The 21240-nt window shown below is 44.6% G+C and overlaps 1 protein-coding gene across 1 annotated transcript in view; it reads right to left on the reverse strand.

Annotated features, from left to right (window-relative positions):
- The window catches only part of LOC147430868 (junctophilin-like protein), a 39283-nt gene extending 21865 nt beyond the window's left edge, over positions 1–17418 (reverse strand). The window contains exons 1-2 of the mRNA XM_086493409.1: positions 16978–17418; positions 16839–16870 (exon numbers count right to left, since the gene is read on the reverse strand). Coding sequence (XP_086349535.1) covers positions 16839–16870; positions 16978–17061 — 116 coding nt within the window. The 5' untranslated portion in view covers positions 17062–17418. The remainder of the gene's footprint in view (positions 1–16838; positions 16871–16977) is intronic.
- Between the last annotated feature and the right edge of the window lie 3822 nt (positions 17419–21240).

The raw sequence follows: 21240 nt of genomic DNA on the forward strand, positions 1-21240 counted from the left end.
ATTTAGCAGAGGACGAGGACCACACCAAAGAGGAAGGTGTTGCCACTGATACGGCCCCAGCACAGCAAAGACCACCTTAAGGTTTATCTACCAAAGGATGTTGCACCAGCCAAGAAAGTAGCTGTGGAGAATGGCAATGAAAAGTGCAAGAATGTATCTTTCTTGAACTGGGCCTGAAATCTTTTATTGCACTCTTGCAAGCTGTGTACAGAATTGAGTGAAGCAAGTTGGTAGGTTGTTGCAGCGACAATATAATGCATCACAAATCTCCAATCAGCCACAAGTTGCCCTCCTACTGGCTGAAAATTGCAGCCCAATCAGCCCTTCATGCATGTCACGTGCACATCTAACCCTATGTGCATGTGGACAAGCTACTTCCATGGCAAGGGTTCAGTTAGCTTAGGAAGTGTTCTGGCACCTTCGTGAGTCTATTCGCAGTACGTGCATGTCCAGGCACTTAGAGTAGATGCATATCCTCTGGTTGCACACAGCATGATCATCAGCATTACCATCAAAATCCATTAGGAGCATTTTACAATGCACAGGACCTATTTCCCTATTTTAGCCATTTTTCACTTATTATTAATAAGTAACTTTGTTGGGAAACTGGGTAGGGCAATTTGACCAAGCAACTATATAAGAAAAGCTAGCGCTAGTGTTTTCTGGCAAAAGAGGCAGCAATGACCAAGTGTCTGACAGTGCACCTTCTGAGCAAGACCCCCAGCGGAACAACTTAGCGTTTTCAGCCATCAAGAAGCCTAGCGTTTTCAGCATTTGCAGATCAGCCCCAGCGTTTTGCAACTTGCAGATCAGCCTGGCGTTAGGAGATTCACCAGCGTTTTTGTAGCAGATTCCCCCTCATGCCTAGCGTTTTTGGAAGAACAGACCAGCCCTAGCGTTTGCAGTTTCTAGCAACAGATCCTCTCATTTGCATCGGCGTTTTCAGTTTTCAGCAGTCCGACTCCGCACCGCAGCCCCCAAACCTCGCAGATCTCACCTTCCTGCAACAGATCCTCGCCGCACGGTCAGATCAGCCAGCGTTTGCAGATTCAGCCGCTATTCGCAGATTTCAGCATCTACGTTTTCAGCATGTCGTCGTCGCCGTCGTCACTGACAAAGAGTCTAAATTCAGCAGATACAAGATTTGCAGATTTCAGCCCTTAGCGTTTTCAGTTTTCAGCCCGTCTCGTCATCGTCATCATCATCGTTGACATCGTCGGCAAGACCATTTCTTTCAGACCATTGTAGAGATTTGTGCAATCAATAGCATAGACTTCTCTCGCCATTGAGAGAGGGGCCCTTGGAGGAGGGTTTGACAACATTCTGGTGTCGTATTCCTCTCTCTATCTCTCATTCTCAACACCTTCATTCACAGTGTTTACCACTTTGTTTGTGATCATTTGCACTCTCTCATTAAAGGAATGGAAGGCTCTCCCTTCCGCAAGTAAAAGGAACCCTTGAGCACAGTTCGGAGCACTCATCTTGAGCAAAGTTCAACAGACACTTCCGCTTCACCTTACAATGCACTCCCGAACCACTAGGTATCGACAAGCCTAGGATATGATACCATGTATGTAACAAACTTGGACACCCCAAGTCTAAATTCTACCGCGATACAACAGAGATTCACTTAAACAATTCACAAAAATCGACATGGCCCGGCGTAGTTCCGTGTCAAGAGGTATTGGCCCCAAAGACTGGCACCCCTTTCGGTATTTCTTTTTATATTAATCTTGGTGCAAAGTACAAGGGAGTCTGGGAGGACTCACACTCAGACTCCGTCCAGATGATGAGGGCCCAGCTACAAGGGATGCCCAAAAGCAGAGCCCCAAAAATCTCAAACTCAAACGCTCTTAAACTCAAAAGCATTATGCCCAAAAGCTGCTAAAAGTCAACCAGCGTGACGTCCGTACACTGCCACGTCAGCATGACCAGCGCAAAAGACGGAGATCCATATGGCCTGCCACGTCAGCATGTCGGCACATTTTCTGGAGGTTTGCCACGTCATCTGCCCAAAGCGTTTTACGGGCTACTGCCACGTCAGCAAGGGCTGTGTGTGTGTATCCGAGGGCTTGCCACGTCACCAGTTTGTGACATACCCCCCTCTTGAAAGAATTGTAAACGCCCTCGATTACACCTACTAAACAGACAGAGGCCATAAACTGTCTTAGTAGACACTGACTGTTAGTACCGACGCACTAGACACAACACATCTAGCACTTGTACAAATCAACAGTCAAATCAACGGACATCACTTGACAAATCACATACAAATTCATTCCAAATCTCAGACCATGATTAATCGGCAACGTATTTAGTAATCGCATCTAGGTCCAGTCGGGACCTCACGGATGCTCGATTAACTAATCCTTATTGTAATCATGTCTATACAGATTTATGAGACCGAAATACTGCAATCGTTTTGTCTTTCAATTCTTGCACTCAAACAAGTCAAGTACAAATCAGTCATCTTCATTTTCGGAATTCCAGTTCATAAAGTCATCCAGCAGAATACTGTCAGCCCATCAGTATCCCTGAAACCCAAAGGGACATCAGTGACTCTAATCAAAATCCGGGTAATCCATTGACAAAGGAGCGGAGTCACTCCCCTCTTGTGCAAGCCCGATGTACTAGATTCACCCATGCTGAAATCGGAGTTCTATCGGAGTAGACTATGCTAAACCGAATGCTTCAAGGTAAAAGTTCCAAAATCTAAGGAGTATCTGCTAGGTCCTCCTCCTCCATCCACTTGCATCCAATGCAGGATAGTTCTTAAATTTAACCAAGAACCGCCTAATCACTTTACCTTTAATCTTTCTATCCTTGTGTGCCAATATCTGTTCTGGAACGAGTATCTCCTTGCTTTCCTCCACTTCGGGTTGCTCATCTAGCTCCCCATCATCGGGCACATCGCCTTTAAAAGGCTTCAATAGACTCACAGGAAATGCATTGTGAACCTTCCAAACATTGGGCAGCTTCAGTCTAAAGGAGACATCATTTATCTTTTCTTTTATCTGGAAAGGGCCATAATACCTCATGCCAAGCTTTGGATAAAGCCGCTCCTTTCCTTTTCGTTATCTTAGGCGTGCCTTCTCACAACGTAAGAGCACCCAATCGTCTTCCTTTAATTTCAAATCGCGACGATGTCGATCTGCTGCCTTCTTATGTCTTTCTTGAGATTTCTCTAAAGCCTCCCGGATCTTGGCAAAAGCAGTGTCCAAGTCCCTCGTGTACTGGTTGGCTTCAAAAATCTTATCCTGGGTCTGGGGAATGTTCCGATCTACCAACTGATTCCCTTTTTCCTTTCTTTCCTTGTGCCCTGGGACATGCGAGTAGCATCTTTCGCTTCCTTGTTCATTGGCACGTCAAAGTCAATCATCGAAACCCTAAGACGCACTATCATCTGATTCCTCTTTCTCTGGAATCCTTTGATGAACTTGCATCTGGTTTCCTTAGTTCGTCGGAACCCTCGGATTCGCCAGAATCCTGTGATGAGCTATCATCTGGTTCCGTTGATTCATCCTCTTCACTGGCAGACTCTTGTCTTTTTGAGGTGGGATACTATTATGCCCGTCGCATAAGCCAATGAGCCTGCATGCATTCCAAATCGTTGCTTAGTCATGTGTAACAGACTTGGACACTCCAAGTCGAAAATCTACCGCGACACCACAATAAATCACTTCAAAACAGTTCAAAGTTCACATTCGATTTGACACTAGCCCGGCAGAGTTCCGTGCCTAGAGATGTTGGCCCCAAAGACTGGCGCCCCTTTCGGTATTTCTTTTTATATTAATCTGTGTTCAAAGTACAAGAGGATAGGCAGGCGCTCACTCTCAGACTCTGCGTCCAGATGCTTTGAGATGTGAGCACCTACCTACCCTCTTGTACTTTGAACATTGATTAATATAAAAAGAAATACCGAAAGGGGCGCCAGTCTTTGGGGCCAACATCTCTAGGCACGGAACTCCGCCGGGCCAGTGTCGAATCAACTGTGAACTGTTTTGAAGTGATTTATTGTGGTGTCGCGGTAAATTCTCAACTTGGAGTGTCCAAGTCTGTTACAGTGGTATCAAAGCACGGCCGATTTCTCTTCTACGGGAAATCCGATCCTTTTTACGCGGCACTTATGGATTCAGACAGAGATAAGTCGAATTCCTCTGCAGCAGGAGATGCGGGAAGAGATCACAACGAAGATTCACGCGAGGAGTATGGCCCGCCTCGGCCTACTCAGGCGGAGATCAAAGAGATGGAGCGTCGACGATTGATCGAAGATGCAACAAATATGATGCTAAATTTTGCGAAGGACCCGAAATTTGCAAAATTTATGAGCCAGACCTCCTTCGACAAGGTGCATGCGCAGTGGCGGCGGACCATAGAACCACCCATCAAACCGGCTCTCAAGAAACCTCCTACTCCCAGGATGTACACAGAGCAAGAATTAGAAGAGGTGGTTGATGCACGAATTGCTCATCTTTTTGACGCGCAAAATAAAGCAGAAAAGCACAACAAAAAGCAGAAGAAAGGCACTGACTTCCCAGGTTATTGTGGTGTCGCGGTAGATTCTCGACTTGGAGTGTCCAAGTCTGTTACATCATATCCCATAAGTCTCTAAATGGAGTCAAACTTCTGGTTTAAAGCATAGTCTTGAATCTCTTTAGCAAATCATAGCAAAACTGCTCAATCGGGTCTTTCAAAAGAATCTGCAACAAGTATCCCAAATCCTCTGGGCAATAGGCATCCAATGTATCTTTCTCAGTCATTTTCAAGTGATGCCAAGGCATGATGACATCTCTTGCATATTCATCGTTCTTTTCAAGTAAGATGCCACCTTTCGCTCCTTGGAATGTTCTGAGAAGCACTCTCCAAATTGTTGTTCAACTCAAGGGCTCGATGGGTGTCTTGGCCTGACTCCCTTCCTTGAATTCCTTGGTTTTCTTGTTGATCTGGTCATTGTCAAAACAGGACGACCTCTCCTCCTTTAAACGGCTAGATGGCCTTCCATGCCTTCTAGACTTTGTTTCACAAATCGTCTTCAAAAGAATCTTGTCTTAGGTGCTTAGAAATTAAGAAGCTTCTTAGCACCCTCGAACACTTCAAATGGCGTCTTTCTCGTGTGTCGTCGTAGGCAAACTCCACCAAGGGCAAATACTTTTCCCATGTAGTCTTCTGATCCAAAGAAGAAGACTTCAACAAATTCAAAACCATTGAATTGGCTATTTCCAAATTGCCCATTTGTCTATGGGTGGAACGAGGACGAAAACTGCAATTATGTGCCAATGTTCTCCCAGATTGCCATCCTAAACAACTAGTAGATCAGGGATCTTTGTTCAAAACAATGGACTCAAACATGTCATTTATTCGAACAGTTTTGCCAAAGGATTGGGCTTAACTGTCTTCTTTACTGCAGAGCAGTGAGCCTGCTTATTGAAGCTGTCGATGACCGTCCAAAGGCCATCATGCCCACTCTGTGTCTTCAGGAGATCAAAAATGAAATCCATATCAATACTTTCCTAGGGGCAGGTGGGAATGGGTAAAGGCTGTAATAATCCCTGTGTTTTATGCCTGTCAACTTGACCTTCTGGCATACCAAGCAACTGCGTACAAAGTCGTCCACATCCTTCGTGAGTCTTGGCCAAAAGAAGTAACGCTCCACACCTTTCAAGGTGGTATCAATGCCGCAGTGACCCGTGAAAGGTAGACAATGGCATTCAGTTAGAACCTTTTCCCTCAACGGTTGTGTAACGCACAACATCGTTTTCTTCATCAAGTAGCCATCCCGTATGGAATATCCCGCTACTACTTCCCCATTCTGTATTTGAGTGCATACATCAAAAAAATCTGGATCTGTGGCGTACTGATTGACCATGTCCCAAAGCTTCTATGATGAATTGCGGAAATAGCCAAGACTAATGGCTTCCGGGACAAAGCATCTGCCACCAAGTTCTTCTGTTCCTGTACATGGACAATCTGGAAGTGAAGCCGCTTCTGTGACAAGAAGTAGCATAAACTCTGATGATCAGTGAAGACCGTAAAATCGGCTCCGAGTAGGTAATGTCGCCACTGAGTAAGAGCATGGATAACCGCCAAAAGCTCTTTCTCATAAATCTGTGCTGTCAATTCCGGCCTTGAAAACAATCGACTCTCATAGGCAATGACATGGCCTTCTTGCATTAAAGAAGCACCTAGAATACGACCACAAGCATCACAATATACTTCGAATGACTTTTGCAAATCCAGCAAAGTCAATACTGGTTCCGTAGTCAATTTCTCTTTCAATGTGAAAGGCATTCACCTCTGTGGGTCCCCACGAGAAAGGGACTCCTTTCTGTGTCGGAATGTGCAAAGGGGAAGCAACCTCTGCAAACTTTTGAATGAACCACCGGTAGTAAAAACACAAGCCAAAGAAGCTTCTAACTTCATGAACATTCTTCAAGTCAGGCAAATCGTGGATAGTGTCACTTTTGGCCGGATCCATCTGTACCCTTTCAATTGAGACGATGTGTCCCAAGAAATGTATCTCACGCAAGAAAAACTCGCTCTTTTTCACATTTATAAGCAATTTATGCTTCCTCAGTGTCTGGAAAAACCCACAAATGATTGGTATTCTCTGAAAATCCAAAAAGTCGTCCTGAAAGCTGCCTTGTAGATGTCTCTAGAAGCAATACAGATCTGATGATAATCACTTCTTCATATCAATTCGGCCAGTAGAATTCTGAAGTTTGTCGAGTATATCATCGATCCTCGTAATGTGGAAATCTGTTTTGGTTGATTGTTTCTTTATCTTGGCCTCGGCTAACACTGTAAGGTGGCCGTTTCGGTGGTGTACTACCACAAATCAATCATGTGATCATCATGACATAAAGGAGGTAACTCGCTTTGTACGCCTTCAGAGAAACAGCCAGCCTCTATTGCAGAAAAATCTTGTCGTTTCTTTTCGAGGTCAATCTTCTTTTGGTTCATCTTCTTTTCAAGAGTTCTTGTCTCCCTCTTTCTGCAAGTACATGTTCTACTTCTCTGCACTCGTCTGTCCTTTCGGCTTTCCTCCCTACCTAAGAGGAGAAGCAATGGCTACATGCCATCTCGAGTAAATCTTATCAATCGGGTAACTCTTCAATTGTCTCGCCAATATGGGGCCCCTGGAGTACTTAATCAATCTGTTCACAAATATGCTAATTTGCAACTGACGTTTGTACTCCGTTCTGGCAAACTGGTCCGAAAAAAAATTTGCCCAAATCTTCATTCTTTTCTTCAATTCCCGCGTTGGATCTTCAACTTTTCTTTGCCTTCCCACTCAGAGGTGTCATCTTTGCCACATTCTTCACGAGAACCCATGTGTAATCTAGGATTCTTTATGGCTTTATGCCTGTAAGACAGAGCGATGAAGATGAGAGCGCGCCCGATGCACGATGTATGAAGGGTGGGAGTGGCTAATAAGTCCAGGGTCGGGGCATGAAGGTTCTTTTCCAAAAACTGTGTGCGTTGTAAAAACAATCGAATCCTCCGTAGAAGAAGAATCTTTCTATGCCCTGATACCACTATAACAAACTTGGACACCCCAAGTCTAGATTCTACCGCAACATAATAGAGATTCACTCTAAAACAGTTCACAAAAATGGACATGGCCCAGTGTAGTTCCGTGCCAAGAAGTATTGGTCCCAAAGACCGGCGCCCCTTTTGGTATTTCTTTTTATATTAATCTTCGTGCAAAGTACAAGGGAGTCTGCGGGGACTCACACTCAGACTCTACGTCCAGATGCTCTGAGTAATGAGGGCCCAGCAGACATACTTATTGTTACAAGGGATGCCCAAAAGCAGAGCCCCAAAAATCTCACTCAAAAGCTCTTAAACTCAAAAGCATTATGCCCAAAAGCTGCCAAGAGTCAGCCAACGTAATTTACGAGCATCCATACATTGCCACGTCAGCATGGCCAGCACAAAAGACAGGTATCCGTACGGCTTGCCACGTCAGCTTGTCGGCGAAATTTTCGAAGGCCTGCCACATCATCTGCTCAACGCGTTTTACGAGCTGCTGCCACGTCAGTAAGGGCTGTGTGTGTGCGTGTGTATCCGAGGGCTTACCACATCACCAGTTTGTGACAATGTCAAGTGCAATAGAAGGTGTGGTGACACCGGAGCTTTGGGGGGGGGGGGGGGGGGGGAGGGGAGAGAGAGAGAGAGAGAGAGAGAGAGAGAGAGAGAGAGAGAAGCCCAATGGGGTAACTCTGCTAATCAAGAGAGGATACAAAGCTCTGTACTCACAGCCATAATGGAGCCCACCCCCCCGCCCCCCAATGCTCCAGCTCTCTTCAAAGTACCCCACGACCCACAAATGTGGGAAACTAAAAGGTCACCGAGTAAAAACAAGATGCACACTACAAATGGCCACGTGGAAAAAATCGAACAAAATTTAGAGAGCCCCCTTATTGCCTAGAAGCTAGTAAAGCCTCACAAGGCCTAGCACAGCCACAAAAAAGCCCTCTCTCACTAGATCTATACGGGAAACCCTAGAGATGATCTCCCAACTCTACTAGGTTGCTACAGCATATACTTTGGCTTGATCATCTATGGGCATACAATCCTAGGGAGATCAATTCATTCTAGTCCTTATTGGCTGTTGCGCACTCCACAGGGAGTCGGGACCTGTAGATTGCTTTGGATAAATCAAAGGACACATGAGATATGGCCGTGACATCCACACATGGAATCACTATGTTCCCAATGACAACAAGACCATTTTGGGTGGACGGAGACTTACCACTTAACTTTGGCAAGACAATACCTTGCCTTTAGAAGAGCATTTTCATGGACTTGGGAGAGGATCTCCGATATCTACATGGACAAGTTCATTGCCTCGGTCTGCAAATTGAAGTGTGACTTCAGTATTTTGGACTCCTTTGAGGAGTTACCTGTAAGAACGAGAGATCAAGTATGATTCCATTGCATCCGGAGCCTGTCACAAATTGCTGACATGTCAAGCCACTGAAGAACAAAGCCAACCTGCAGATCCCGACCGAGGGGCCTAAACCCTAAGAAGCAGCAACACAAGAAGAAGAAGTCATAAAAAGTCCTACCAACTTATGGGACCCCATCCGATGGGGCCGAGGGGACCTAAAGGCATTACATACACACACACACAAAGCATAGAAGATGATGGCGTGGCAACTAAACGGACAGCCTGCAAAACGCATTGACATGCTGACGTAGCACCCAAACGGATTTCCACGTTTTACGCTGATGACATGGTAGTTGTATGGATTTCCGTAAATTGCTTTTGGGACCAGATGCTTTTGAGTTTCAAGCTTTTCATGTAATTGCTTTTCATGGCCAAGGGCCTTTAAATATGAGCCAAGGGCTCATTCTCTGGCATGCTACGCGTGAGGTGCAGAGGATGGAGTAACAGCGTTGTACTGAGTTTAAGCAATATAAAAAAATACCGAAAGGGGCGCCAAGGTTTGGGGCAGTGCTCTTGAATGGAATTACGCCACTCCTCGTCTCATGTGATGTGCATCCCTTTCAGTTCAGTTGTTATTGAAGTGCTAAAAGTCTGTTCAGTCTGTTCTTTTCCGTTGGCACATGGTGCCTGTCTCGTACCAGAGCTGCCTTGAGATTGGCTTAAATGGCAGTGTAGATGCCCTTCTACACTCCTGCTCAAGTTGTATACACTCACTCTCGATAGCCTCAAAACATATTGATCTCCCCACCTCGCCAAAGATTCTTGTTGGAGTTACACCTTCTTGTCCGATGGACGCTCCAACATCTCCCAGGAGCAAATTAGGGAGTGAGGACTATTTTGTGGTTGTGCTCGGCCATACCTGAGGTAGACGTACCTTCTTGGCGATAAGTGTTATGCTCACCCAATAGGCTCACATGAGGCAAGACCCCTGTTCCCAAGGTTTCCTAAGGTAAGAGTCTCTAGTAATTTGCAGTTTTCCTTTCATATGTCTACTTTATCAATTTTTATAATAATATGGCATATTCATTAAAGCACTCCCAATTTTACCAAGTTGTGGAGTATTAGGCTGTGAGTAGGGCATTTTGGGGGAGTCCCTATATAGGGACCCCCACCCCCCTTGTATTCGATCATGAGATCATTGAGCAAATTGAGCCAACATTTCACCACTCTCTAGCGTTTTACCTCTCTAGCATTTAATGTGCATTGCGGTCCCTCTTTCTCCCAGCGTTCTCTTGCGATCTCACTCTCTCTCTAGCGCTCCCTTTCCCTTCTTGTCCCTTCCCTTTCTGCACATGTTTCACCCGAGGTCCGTGCGGTGGGCCGTCGACACTTGAAGGACATTACGGAAAAGATCTTTTGTCACATGCACATGGCTCTGTATGCCACATGGGCATGCTTCATAGACTTCCAAAACCAATTTTGTACATATCTCTAGATAAGAGTGTCTAAAATCCTAGGAGGATTAGTTGTAACAAGATGGCACCACGTGCCAACGGAAAAGAACAGACGAGACAACTTTAAGCACTTCAAAACAATAGAACGGAAAGAGATGCACGACACACGAGATGCAGAGCGGCAAAGTTCCACCCTAAAGAGAGCATTGGCCCCAAACCTTGGCATCCCTTTCAATATTCATTTATTTTGCTTCAACAAGGTACAATCCCAGAGACTCTACTCTGCATCTTGCACCAAGGCTTCTTATTTAAAAGCCCTTGGCCTCTAAACTAAAAAGCATCAAACTAAAAGCATTTGGTCTAAAAGCATTTGATCCAAAAGCTGCCAGCATTAATTCCATAAAGCTCTACCACGTTGGCAGCTGTCAGCGCGTTTTACGGCAGTCCATACAATGCCACGTCAGCTTGTCAGTGTGAGTTGCAAGATGTCCGTACAGACCTGCCATGTCATTAGCTGCCTACACAATTGTCTTTTCTATGCTTGTGGGTCCTACTTCTTAATATAGGCCCCATCGGATGGGGTCCCAGAAGTTAGGAACTCTTTTTTTTAAGTTGGGCCACTTGGCAAGACTTTGCAAGTTGATAATACTTCTTCTGTTGCTTCTTTTGTTCGGTTTAGGCCCCTTGGCCAAGATCTGCAAGTCGGCTAGGTTTAGGTCTAGAAAACCCTAACCCGCTGCATCTTCAATGGCTTGACACAACAGTTTGCAACATCCCCCCTTCTTGAAAGAAGAGTAATCATCCGCATTTACAGTATATCTGCAAAACAAGTGAAGTTAGCACAAAAATATACGAGGTCACTCCAAGGGACATTTAGTTTTCTCATTCCATATCGAAGCTCTTGATATTTTGATATAGCAAAATTACCTAGACCGTGCTTGTCTGTAAGTAGTGTCACTTCCTCCGATAATGTCACTTCTCAACGCAACTGTTGCAAAGTAGTTCCGCCTTCAAGGCTTCCCGCTCGACATCACTCATCTCGTCTTTGGTGTTGTTGCTTTTCTTCTTACCCTTTTGCTTCTTGTTGTTGGAAGAGCTTGACTTCTTCCCTATATTGAGCCGCTCCTCGTGGTCCAACACCATTGGAGCAATTTCGTCCCAAGAGATAGTAATCAACCGACCACTTATAATCAAAGAAGAATAGAAGTTGGTGTACCGAGGAGGCAATTGGGCCAAAAGCTGGATGGCCATACCCTCTGAACTGATAAGATTTCCCATATCAAGTATCTCTTGTTGAAGCTCCTGCATCGTGTTGATGTGATCCCGCATGGAAGAGTGCTTCGCATCCAAGGTTCTCAATTGCACCTCAAGGGCTATCCGCTTCATTGGAGAAACTCGATCATAAAGTGAAGAAAGCCGATCCCAAATCAACTTCGCATCCTTCATCAAATGTATGTGGCTAATAATTGATGGTGTATTGTTGAGGATAATGAAAGACCGGTTTTGAGCATTGACACGCTCCCATAACTTTGCTCTTGCAGGGTCCTTTGGCTTTTGAAAGTTGCTCGAGACAAAACCTCCAAGCTCGTAAGAGTCAAAGACCGCCATCATGATTGCTTTCCAAATGGCATACTTGTCTCCATTCGATTCCCGATCCGAGGGAAAAGTAGAAAGGGTAGGTATCTTGATTGGTTGATCACCTACGCCGGAGTAGAACTAGACCAATCTCCCCACTCCTCATTAACGGGTGGTTCACCACCACCGCCGATTGTACACTCACTACGTACTTCGTCATCACGGGCTGAATTTGTGTCAGAATCGTCACACCTCTCATTGGTGTTGGAGAACTCGGGTATGTGACGAGGCTAGGTCGAGGTAGAAGTGAGAAAATCTGCAAATCAACCCACTACATCCAAAATCAGCCCCGAATGATGGCACACAAAGCCATGTGCACGTGACAATTAAGAGTTACATGTTCCCGTACGGTGATGGCTCCAGCATCTCCCAAAAGCACATTAGGCATTGAGGGTTGTTTTGTGGCTGTGCTCGGCGATACTAAGGAAGGCGTACCTTCTCGATGGTACAAGCTATGTATACCAATGTAAGGTGCAGCGGAATGAATGTTGTATTTTCTCAAGATTAGTAATCCTTATTGCTCAAGGTTCCTTTTAGTTCTTAGGGAAAGAGAGAGCTTTCCGTCTTATGGAGAGTGCTATGATCACGAACAAAGTGAGTGGATATTGTGCGTGCAAGTGAATGAGACTGAGAGAAGGAGAGAGAAGAGATACGACACCCGAGAGGTTGTAAAACCCTCCTCCGAAGGCCCCACTCTCGTCAGCGAGAGTGGTCTACTTTGATTGCACAAAGGTGTACAATGCGTATGCAATGGACTGATGCAACTTGGACTATGCCGATGACGACGACAGTGATGACGACGGCGACTTGATGGCTGAAATCTGAGATCTTCTAATCGCTGAGTTTCGGGACTGTTTTGGTGGCTGAAAATGACTGTTTTGGCTGCGTTTTAATGGCTGAAAATGGGGGAACATCTGCAACCAACTTGGGGGCTGATCTACTTCTGTCCATAGGGCTGAAAATACTGTGGTCTGATGCGGCAAAGGCTGAGAATCAAAAACGCTGGCTGGATCTGCCCCTTGCCAAAAACGCTAGGCTTGTGGAGCCAAAAACGCTAATGGCTGAAATAGCAAAAACGCAAATTGTTGATGAATTCCTGGCGATGGCAACAATCTGCTAACGCTAGGGTACTGAGGTTGATGGTGATGACTACAAGAGAGGAAACGCCAATGATGGGGACTGGCCCCGTGAGGATGGAATCCAAGAACGCTGGGGGTGCTGGGGGTTACTGTTGAGAAGTTGCCTGTTGAGCGGGAAGCTCCTGCTGCCTCTTCTGCCAGAAAGTGCTAACTTGGGTTTGCTTAAATATTAACTTAGCAAAATTGCCCTACCTACTTTTGTTGGAAAGTCACTTAAAAATAATAAGTGAAAATAACCAAAAATAGGGAAAATAGGCTAAATGCACTGGAAAATTCCCCTAACTGATGCCAATGGATTCTGATGGGAATTCCGATAATCATGTTGTGTGCAACCGGAGGATATGCATCTATGCTAAGTGACTGGGCATGAACGGTCTACGAATAGACTCACAAAAGTGCCAGATCACTTCTAAATCTAGACTGACTGAACTGACTGAACCCTGCTGTGGTGTAGCTTGTCCACGGACACATAGGGTTGGGATGTGTCAAGTGACATGTACCCGCCCAGAAGGCTAGCATGAGGCAAGACACCTGTTCGTAAGATTTTCTAAGGTCACAATCTCTAGTGATCTACAGTTTTTCCTTCATACATCCAGTTTTTACTATTTTTAGTATATGGCATATTTATTAGGGTGCTAATAGTAATACACAATTTTTCCTTTATATATCAAGTTTATTACTATTTATCGTAATATGGCATATTTATTTGAAATTAGGGTGCCCCCAATTTTACCAAGTTATGGTGTGTTACATTGTGAGAAGAGTATTTCTTGGGAGTCCTGATATAGGGACCCCCACCCCCTTGTATTTAGTCATGTGGTCATTGAGCACATTGAACCAACATTTTGAGTATCACCTCTCTCTAACGTTTTACCTCTCCTCTCTAGAACATTTAATGTGCACTTGATCTCTTCCCCTCCCCTCGCCCCTCCCCCCTAACCATTTTCCCTTGCAATCTCACTCTCTCTATAGTGCTCTCCTTCCCTTGATATGCCCTCCCCTTCATGCAAGTGTTGCACCAAGGCCCATGCGATGGGAAGGTCGACACTTGTAGGACATTGTAGAGGAGCTCTATCGCGATAGATTTGAGATCCAGTGGCTGCCCGGTTCTCAGAGGAGATTTGCTCGCGGTAGCAGACTTGATCATCATCCGATTCACCTTTTCCATTGGACCTTTAACAGTTCTCTGCTTGCTCATGTAGATAGAGAGCCACACTGAATTGTAATGTGGTGGCATTGTACTCACATAGATTGTTCTGGTCATCCCTCTTCTCGACGACTCTTCACAAAGCAAACTATTTTGGCTAGCTTTCCCTCATCATAAAGGATGATCGTAAATTGTATTATTTCGTCTGGCTTCCCCTCATTTTGGAGGACCCAACCAATAGGACATCATCCAATGGTAGTGCGTGCGGTCTATTAGTGACTATTGCAGCATCCGGTAGCTTCTACAATGCAAACCATAATTCTGGTTATCCCTGTTATAGAGAACATCTCCTATAGAAACTTCGTAAACTTTTGTGAAATCAACCATCTAGCCACATTGGATTATGGCTTCTTCCTCTTTTCTCCAGATGTGTGACTACAAACACCACAAATCTTTCTTGGTGTTTTACCGAACGTGACTTTTGCAGCATATTAGCACTCTTTTTACGACTGGTGGGTCTATCTCAGGAGTAGTTTTCATACTCTATTCAAGACCTATCTCTTGGAGCAATACCTTTCCTTTGTAGAGGTGAAGCAGTAGTTTTCTATGCTGCCTGTAATGACATCTTCCTACAAAGATCTCTTCGCATTTGAAATCCCCACACTACTGCAAGGTGAAAAGGTACGTAGTGTTCGATACATTTTTGGTGCGTAAAATACGTAGTACTGAACTAAATAAGTTTTAAGGTACGTAAAATTCATACCCTTTAAAAAAAGTAACAACTTAAAAGATAAAACAATTTAGGATATTGGTAATGTGTTTAACACCATACAAGATCACAAATTACAAAATAATTCTTGATGTGAAGCTATTATAGGAAGAGTCAATTGAAGCAATTGGTTTATGTCTGTTCTATAGGACCTTACTTGATTGGTCATTTTCCAACCTTCCAAGAGTGATTAATGATCGAATACATGTATGTTAAATGTTTTGGTAATAAAATTGTTTTAACGTATCCATATATGGTACGTACGAATCAACGTACTATACGTTTTGTATGGTATGAATGACCCATACTTTGATGGTTGCACATATCCTACCTTGGACTATTGCTACACTCATCGAGTATTGTCCACCTTGGATTGTGGCTACACTCATCGAGTATTGTCCACTAGTGTAGCCATCTTCATCGTAGGCCCCACATCTTCGGCTTTTGGTAGTAGTTTGGTATCAGATGCTGAGAGGAGGTGTTTGGAATCCAACACTCTTGCTACTTCACCTTCGTCAAGAGCTTGTATGGCTAGTGTCTCCTTGGTCATTCCATCCCCCCAACTTTAAGGGACGCTTTTCTTCTACCCTCTAGAACAGGGAAAAAAGGGGCGTTTGAGAGAGAGAGAGAGAGAGAGAGAGAGAGAGAGAGAGAGAGAGATGGCTGAAGGCTGAAGGGTGTCTTCTTTTTGTGGGGGGGGGCAGATTTGGACTTGCCCCCCCCCCCCCCGTTTAAAGGGGCTGCCAACATTTATAGTGCGCTGCTGATTGCTTTTGGTGACTTTAACAAACTCATCAAACATTGGTCAGATACACCACTGCTTGCACCAATCCTTGCACCCACACTACCCAAGCATCCTTGGATTCAGTCTCGTCCAAATGCCACAGATGCAATGCTAACATAAACTCCTTCGCAGAAAACCACCTGCTTCCCTAAACAGTAACTTACTTTTTTTTAAAGCAATTGCTTTTCCGAAGAGTGTTTTGAGAACCTATCTTTATTCATGGCCTTGACTCTAGCGCACGGCTCTTACTCAACCCAGAATCTATTCTGATCATGGAATATTCCAGTCGTAACACTCCCATCCCCACCTTGTAGAAATACCCATATCTTAGTCTCTCGCTCACCGTACTTATGGGAGCAAATCCTTATCTAAGGCACCCATCACATGACGCATCAGAAATGTGACTACATGAAGGCACAATAGAATCCCCAGAAACCATAATGGGTTCAAGAGATGCAAGTGGTATCTCTACCGAAGAAGATGAAGCCTAGCCAATGCCCCATGTTCATTAACTCCTGTTGAACTTGCTATTATGAATCTCCTATTAGATCTATCAATGACTATCTGGGGAACTGGATCCTTTCTTGGAGGTAGACAACTTCGCCTTCACCTTCATCTTGGTCTTTGGCTTAGGGTCAACCCATCCCTTCCATTTTGATAAATGGTATTCATTGGCTGACCCTTCATATGCTTTGCATACCGAGGATCCTATGAGTGAGTAAATGCCCCATCAGAAACTTTACTTTCTCCTGCCTCTTTCTATCTTGAGCATCAGCAAGATTGGGAAACTTATGACAAATATTCAACCACAAAGCATTCCGAAAACCTACAGGTAAGAAAGTGAGACCATATATCATGTGAACAACAGCGAGTGACTTTGCATGGAAATGAAGCAAACTAGCTAAGAGTTGCTCATGTGTAAACTAGGTAGTGCTAATAATGAAAACCTCGATCAAGCAGTGCCATCATATATACACAAAACTTTAATTTCAACAAAAGATTGAAAGAGGGCCTCACCTCTTCAGCTCAAGCTCTTTCTCTTCAAGAACCTGCCAAAAAGGCACAAATCTTTCCGTTACACTAAAACAAACAATTCATTAAGCTACAGCCAGAAAAGATGATAATGCAAGTTCTTTTGATGTAGAAAAGACAGTGCCTTTTCTGTGTACGCGATCGCAGGATGCTCCATGGCAATCCCATCGGGTCCGAGCTGTGGAACGAGATGAGTAAAAGAGGCCATTCACACTTGTGTTTGAGGTAGAATGCTGGCCTACGCAGGCGAAGGGTCAAGTTCTTGTTTTGCGTTTCTCTCAGAAAGTGCGCATTCTCTATCAACATGCTGCTACTGCCGAGCAAATGCACGTAGCGGCTTTGTCGGCAACTGTGAAGATAATGGCAAGCGAAATGCAGACACTTCCAAGGCAGATGATGGTTCCCGTTCCATGGCTGCAAAGAAACCAGCAATGGTTTTGCCACAGATCTGTGAGGATCGTTCTCGATTGTAGGACTTGCAAATTTTGAAGTGTCACGTTTAGTAGGTATGCATGTAAAACTGGAGAATTTACACGATACTGGCTAGTGAGTCCTCACTCGTGAGTAGGGTCGCCTTGATCTCATGAGAGGGCTTCATCGAATGCAAGCTAGAGTCGGAGTGACTAAACGGGCCTCAACACTAACACCTTTGAGAAGGGGGGGGGAGGGGGGGGCGGGGTAATGGGATCAACAAGGGCGGGGAAGTTCAAGCACGAAAGCCGTGAGATCACAGCCGCAAGAGTCAAATCAAAAACTAAACCTGGACAACCTGGGGAATGCATGTCACCTTACAATATAAGGTCATAAAACGATTGTGCATACATGTTGCGTGTGCGGGTGATGTGGTTAGCCTACGTGACCCAAAACCCGGATTGCAAGGTCATCGATTCAAATCCCAACGACACGCCTCGTTTTTCTCACTGGCTAGATTTATTGCGCTTAGTTTTGTGCGGCCGTGTTTAGTGCGCCTCGAGATCCCGCCCCTCAACCCGAATCGTCGATCCCATTACTCGCCCCCGCATTAAAGATGGGTGTTACTTAGTGCCAAGGCTAGACAGGAGATGAACCGGGTGCGAAAGCAGAGGCAATCCACATTGTCCATGTGGCACGAGGGTGGGGGTTGCCCTATAAAACATGTAAACCCAGGCAAGTGGGGATACACAAGGCCTATGTGGCATCGATACATAGCTGACTATGACTCCCGACTGGGCTCACACGACAAAAATAGTCCATGTAGGACATTTCAAAAATAGAGGTTTTGTCGGTGGGTGGGGAGTAGGCATTAATTGCGCACACAAGGGATTGAGGAAAGACAAACATGTAGAACAAGGAAGACGACGAGCACGGCATGCAACAAAAATGCCACGCAACTTGATTGGGTGCTCAGCCAATGCGATCAGAGGGTTCACATTGTGTGTGTGTGTGTGTGTGTGGGTGTGGGTGTGGGTTGGGCTTTTTTTTTGGGGGGGGGGTGGGGGGGGGGGGGGGGGGGGGGGGGGGGGGGGGGGGGGGGGGGGTTGCAATGAGATTTTAATGAGCAGCCATGTCTTCAAGATGGAATGCCCAAGAGGCCCGTGTCCTCATCTCAGGTGCTTAGGGAGGACCAGTCGCCAACCTCGTTGGAAAGTTCTACATAAGCCAGTAAACCTCGAGATGAGCAACGAGATTCTCAAGACAGAATGCCCAAGTGGATAGTTCCTCCATCTCAGATGCTTGGGGATGATTGGTTAAGGGAGATGGACTACGCTCTTAGTGGCTCGGACTCTGATGGAGATGACGCTTTGGAGGTGGAGGATGATTAAAGTGAAAGCCAAGAGATGGAAGATTGGTTTACAAGTGTTGAACATACGCGGATTGATGCTTGACATAATCCCTCACATACCTGAACCCTAGAAAATATAAACCCAAGTATATTGAAACCCAGACATACATAAACCTAGGCAGACATAAACTCAGACAAGGAAAAACGGGTGGGAAATCAAAATAGGTATACCAATCTCTTGCTTCTTCTTGAAGAACTCAAATGTGGTATCGCCCATTCAAGTCCCTGAGCACAAATCACCGACGAGGGCATGCAACAAATTCAAGGCTGGGCGATTGATTCGCGCATCCATAAGGGTGTACTTTACATACCAAATTAGTTGTGTCTACATGCCCATGGGGGGAAAGCCAATCAAAATTTGGCGAGGATTTGTCATCAATTACATGTCTTTGCAGCCCAATTATTGCTAATGTATCTAAAAATTATGTCAATGCAACCTAGGTTCACAAGTTTGTTTGGGTTTACCTGCGTAGTTTGTTTCTTTTGCAGTTGACTCTCAGAAACACACACATCTATGGAAATGACAAGATGCAGATAGCATGTCTTTTTGGTGGGGAAGAGATTCTTCATAGATATGCAAGTGACCCATCTATGGTTCAAATGGCAGATCAAGTTGCACTCCTATTCAAGGTCGTTAGCATGTCATAACCAATCAATGCAAACAGTTGGATCCAACCAAGCAATTCAAACCCAAGCAAGCCTCTCAACCTGGGTAACTTCATAAGTATCTTAGCACAATTTAAACAACAAAACTTTAGGCAACTCAACTTGGCGCAAACCACAACAAAACTTGGCATAACATGACAAATAATCAAAATAATATATCATGCCATAGAGGTAAACTAGAGCCAGACGTAGTTATAATAGTCTTGACAATAAGCAATCATTCAAAGAAGTAGCTCTCTTCCTGCATTCACACAACAGTCATCCACAAGCTTCATATCCATAAGTCCAATGCACACGTGTTGCACAAAGACTCTTCCCCAGCTACACCAAAACACAAATCATGTGGGCACGAGCAGTCTTTGTAGCAAGGGGGATACATCCTAGGGGAGGCACCCAATATGTCCAATGCAACCACAATGCCCATAGTGTCTCCGCTCCCCTTGAGATGCCCACCATCACTGCTACCCATATATCAAAATCCTTGTCATCCTCATCATCTAGGCCATTGTCCACCTGCAAGCTAGTACCACTTCCATCACCCCAACTATCTTCATCATCTAGGCCTTCGTCCACCCGCAAGCTGCTACCACTGCCATCACTCCCTCATCAGAGCCTTTCCTTCTCTCAACCCCGATCCACTATCTAGTGCGTTTTCATTCTTGTCATCCCCCCAAATCCATTGTCATTGTCACTACCTTACCACTGCTATCACTCCCTCGTCAGGGACTTTCCTTCTCTCGATCCACTATCTAGTGCATCTTCATCCTCGTCATCCCCCCAAATCCATTGTCATTGTCACCACCTTCCCCCATTGGGCTAGCCTTGCCATCATTCTCGTCATCCGATCCAATGTGCCCCATACTATCATTCCCATCATCAACTCCTTCCTCATCCCCATTCTCATTATCCCCTTCCTCGACATCATCAACCCCCAGGGCATTCCCCTTCTCATCATCACCTTCGTCATTGTAACCAAGTTTGTTATCACTATTACTACTTTTGGACATTTTTATTCTCAAAAACCCTTCAAAAGAAGAAATGTAAATAAAACTTCCCTTTACCTACTATTCTGAGAGTTTAAGTGAAAAGCAACGAGTTCTATTTTGGGTGCTTGCATGCAAGCGATAAAGAAAGAAAGGGAATCTTAAAATCGCATCATCTCCATGAGGAAGATGAGTGCTCCAAGAGTGTCTTGAGAAGGTGACCTACGATTTTATCCCCCTTTCAGAGCTAATGGAGCCATCAAATTTCCATTAGAGCCAAGCTGCAGAAGATACACTTTTGTCCCTTTTATGCTAATTTTCTCTCTTATCTTTCGTATATTTATCGTATTGTAATTTATGCGCCATAAAATGAATAAAGAGGTGGAACGCAAATACTCAATCATATTGATTGAGGGGAGCCGTAGGTACCGAATATGGTGTCGTGTATTTTGATTCTTGTTTATGTTGTTTTTTTTATAAGTTGTGATTATTCAATCAATGATCTTGCTGAATTAATTTTGATTAACTAAATTGATGTAGTTTTGGAAGTGTTGGAAAGATAACACGACACCAATAATGGTATCAGAGCTTTGAAAACGCAATGCTTCAGACAATGTGTAGAAGCAAAGAAGAGTGCTTCTTGTGGAAAATTCGAATAAATTTTGGTATGAAGACTCTCAAGAAGATCACTTATGGAAGGATCTCTCTTTGCCAAAGATGCAAGAATAAAAAGCTTCTTCATCTCAATAGTTTCAATCACAACTACAAGCAACCTACTTCGTAGAAAACAATGCAAGCAATTGAAGAAAAACAACAAAGGTAATTCGTGCATTTCTTACACTCTTAATGGACAATCACAAAGTGTTGAAAACCAGTCTTATTATCAATCAAAGTATCTAAATCATCAACAAATTAA

The sequence above is a fragment of the Adiantum capillus-veneris genome, chromosome 21 (assembly GCF_014529385.1).
Source record: "Adiantum capillus-veneris isolate H3 chromosome 21, ASM1452938v2, whole genome shotgun sequence".
NCBI classification, from domain to species: Eukaryota; Viridiplantae; Streptophyta; class Polypodiopsida; order Polypodiales; family Pteridaceae; genus Adiantum; species Adiantum capillus-veneris.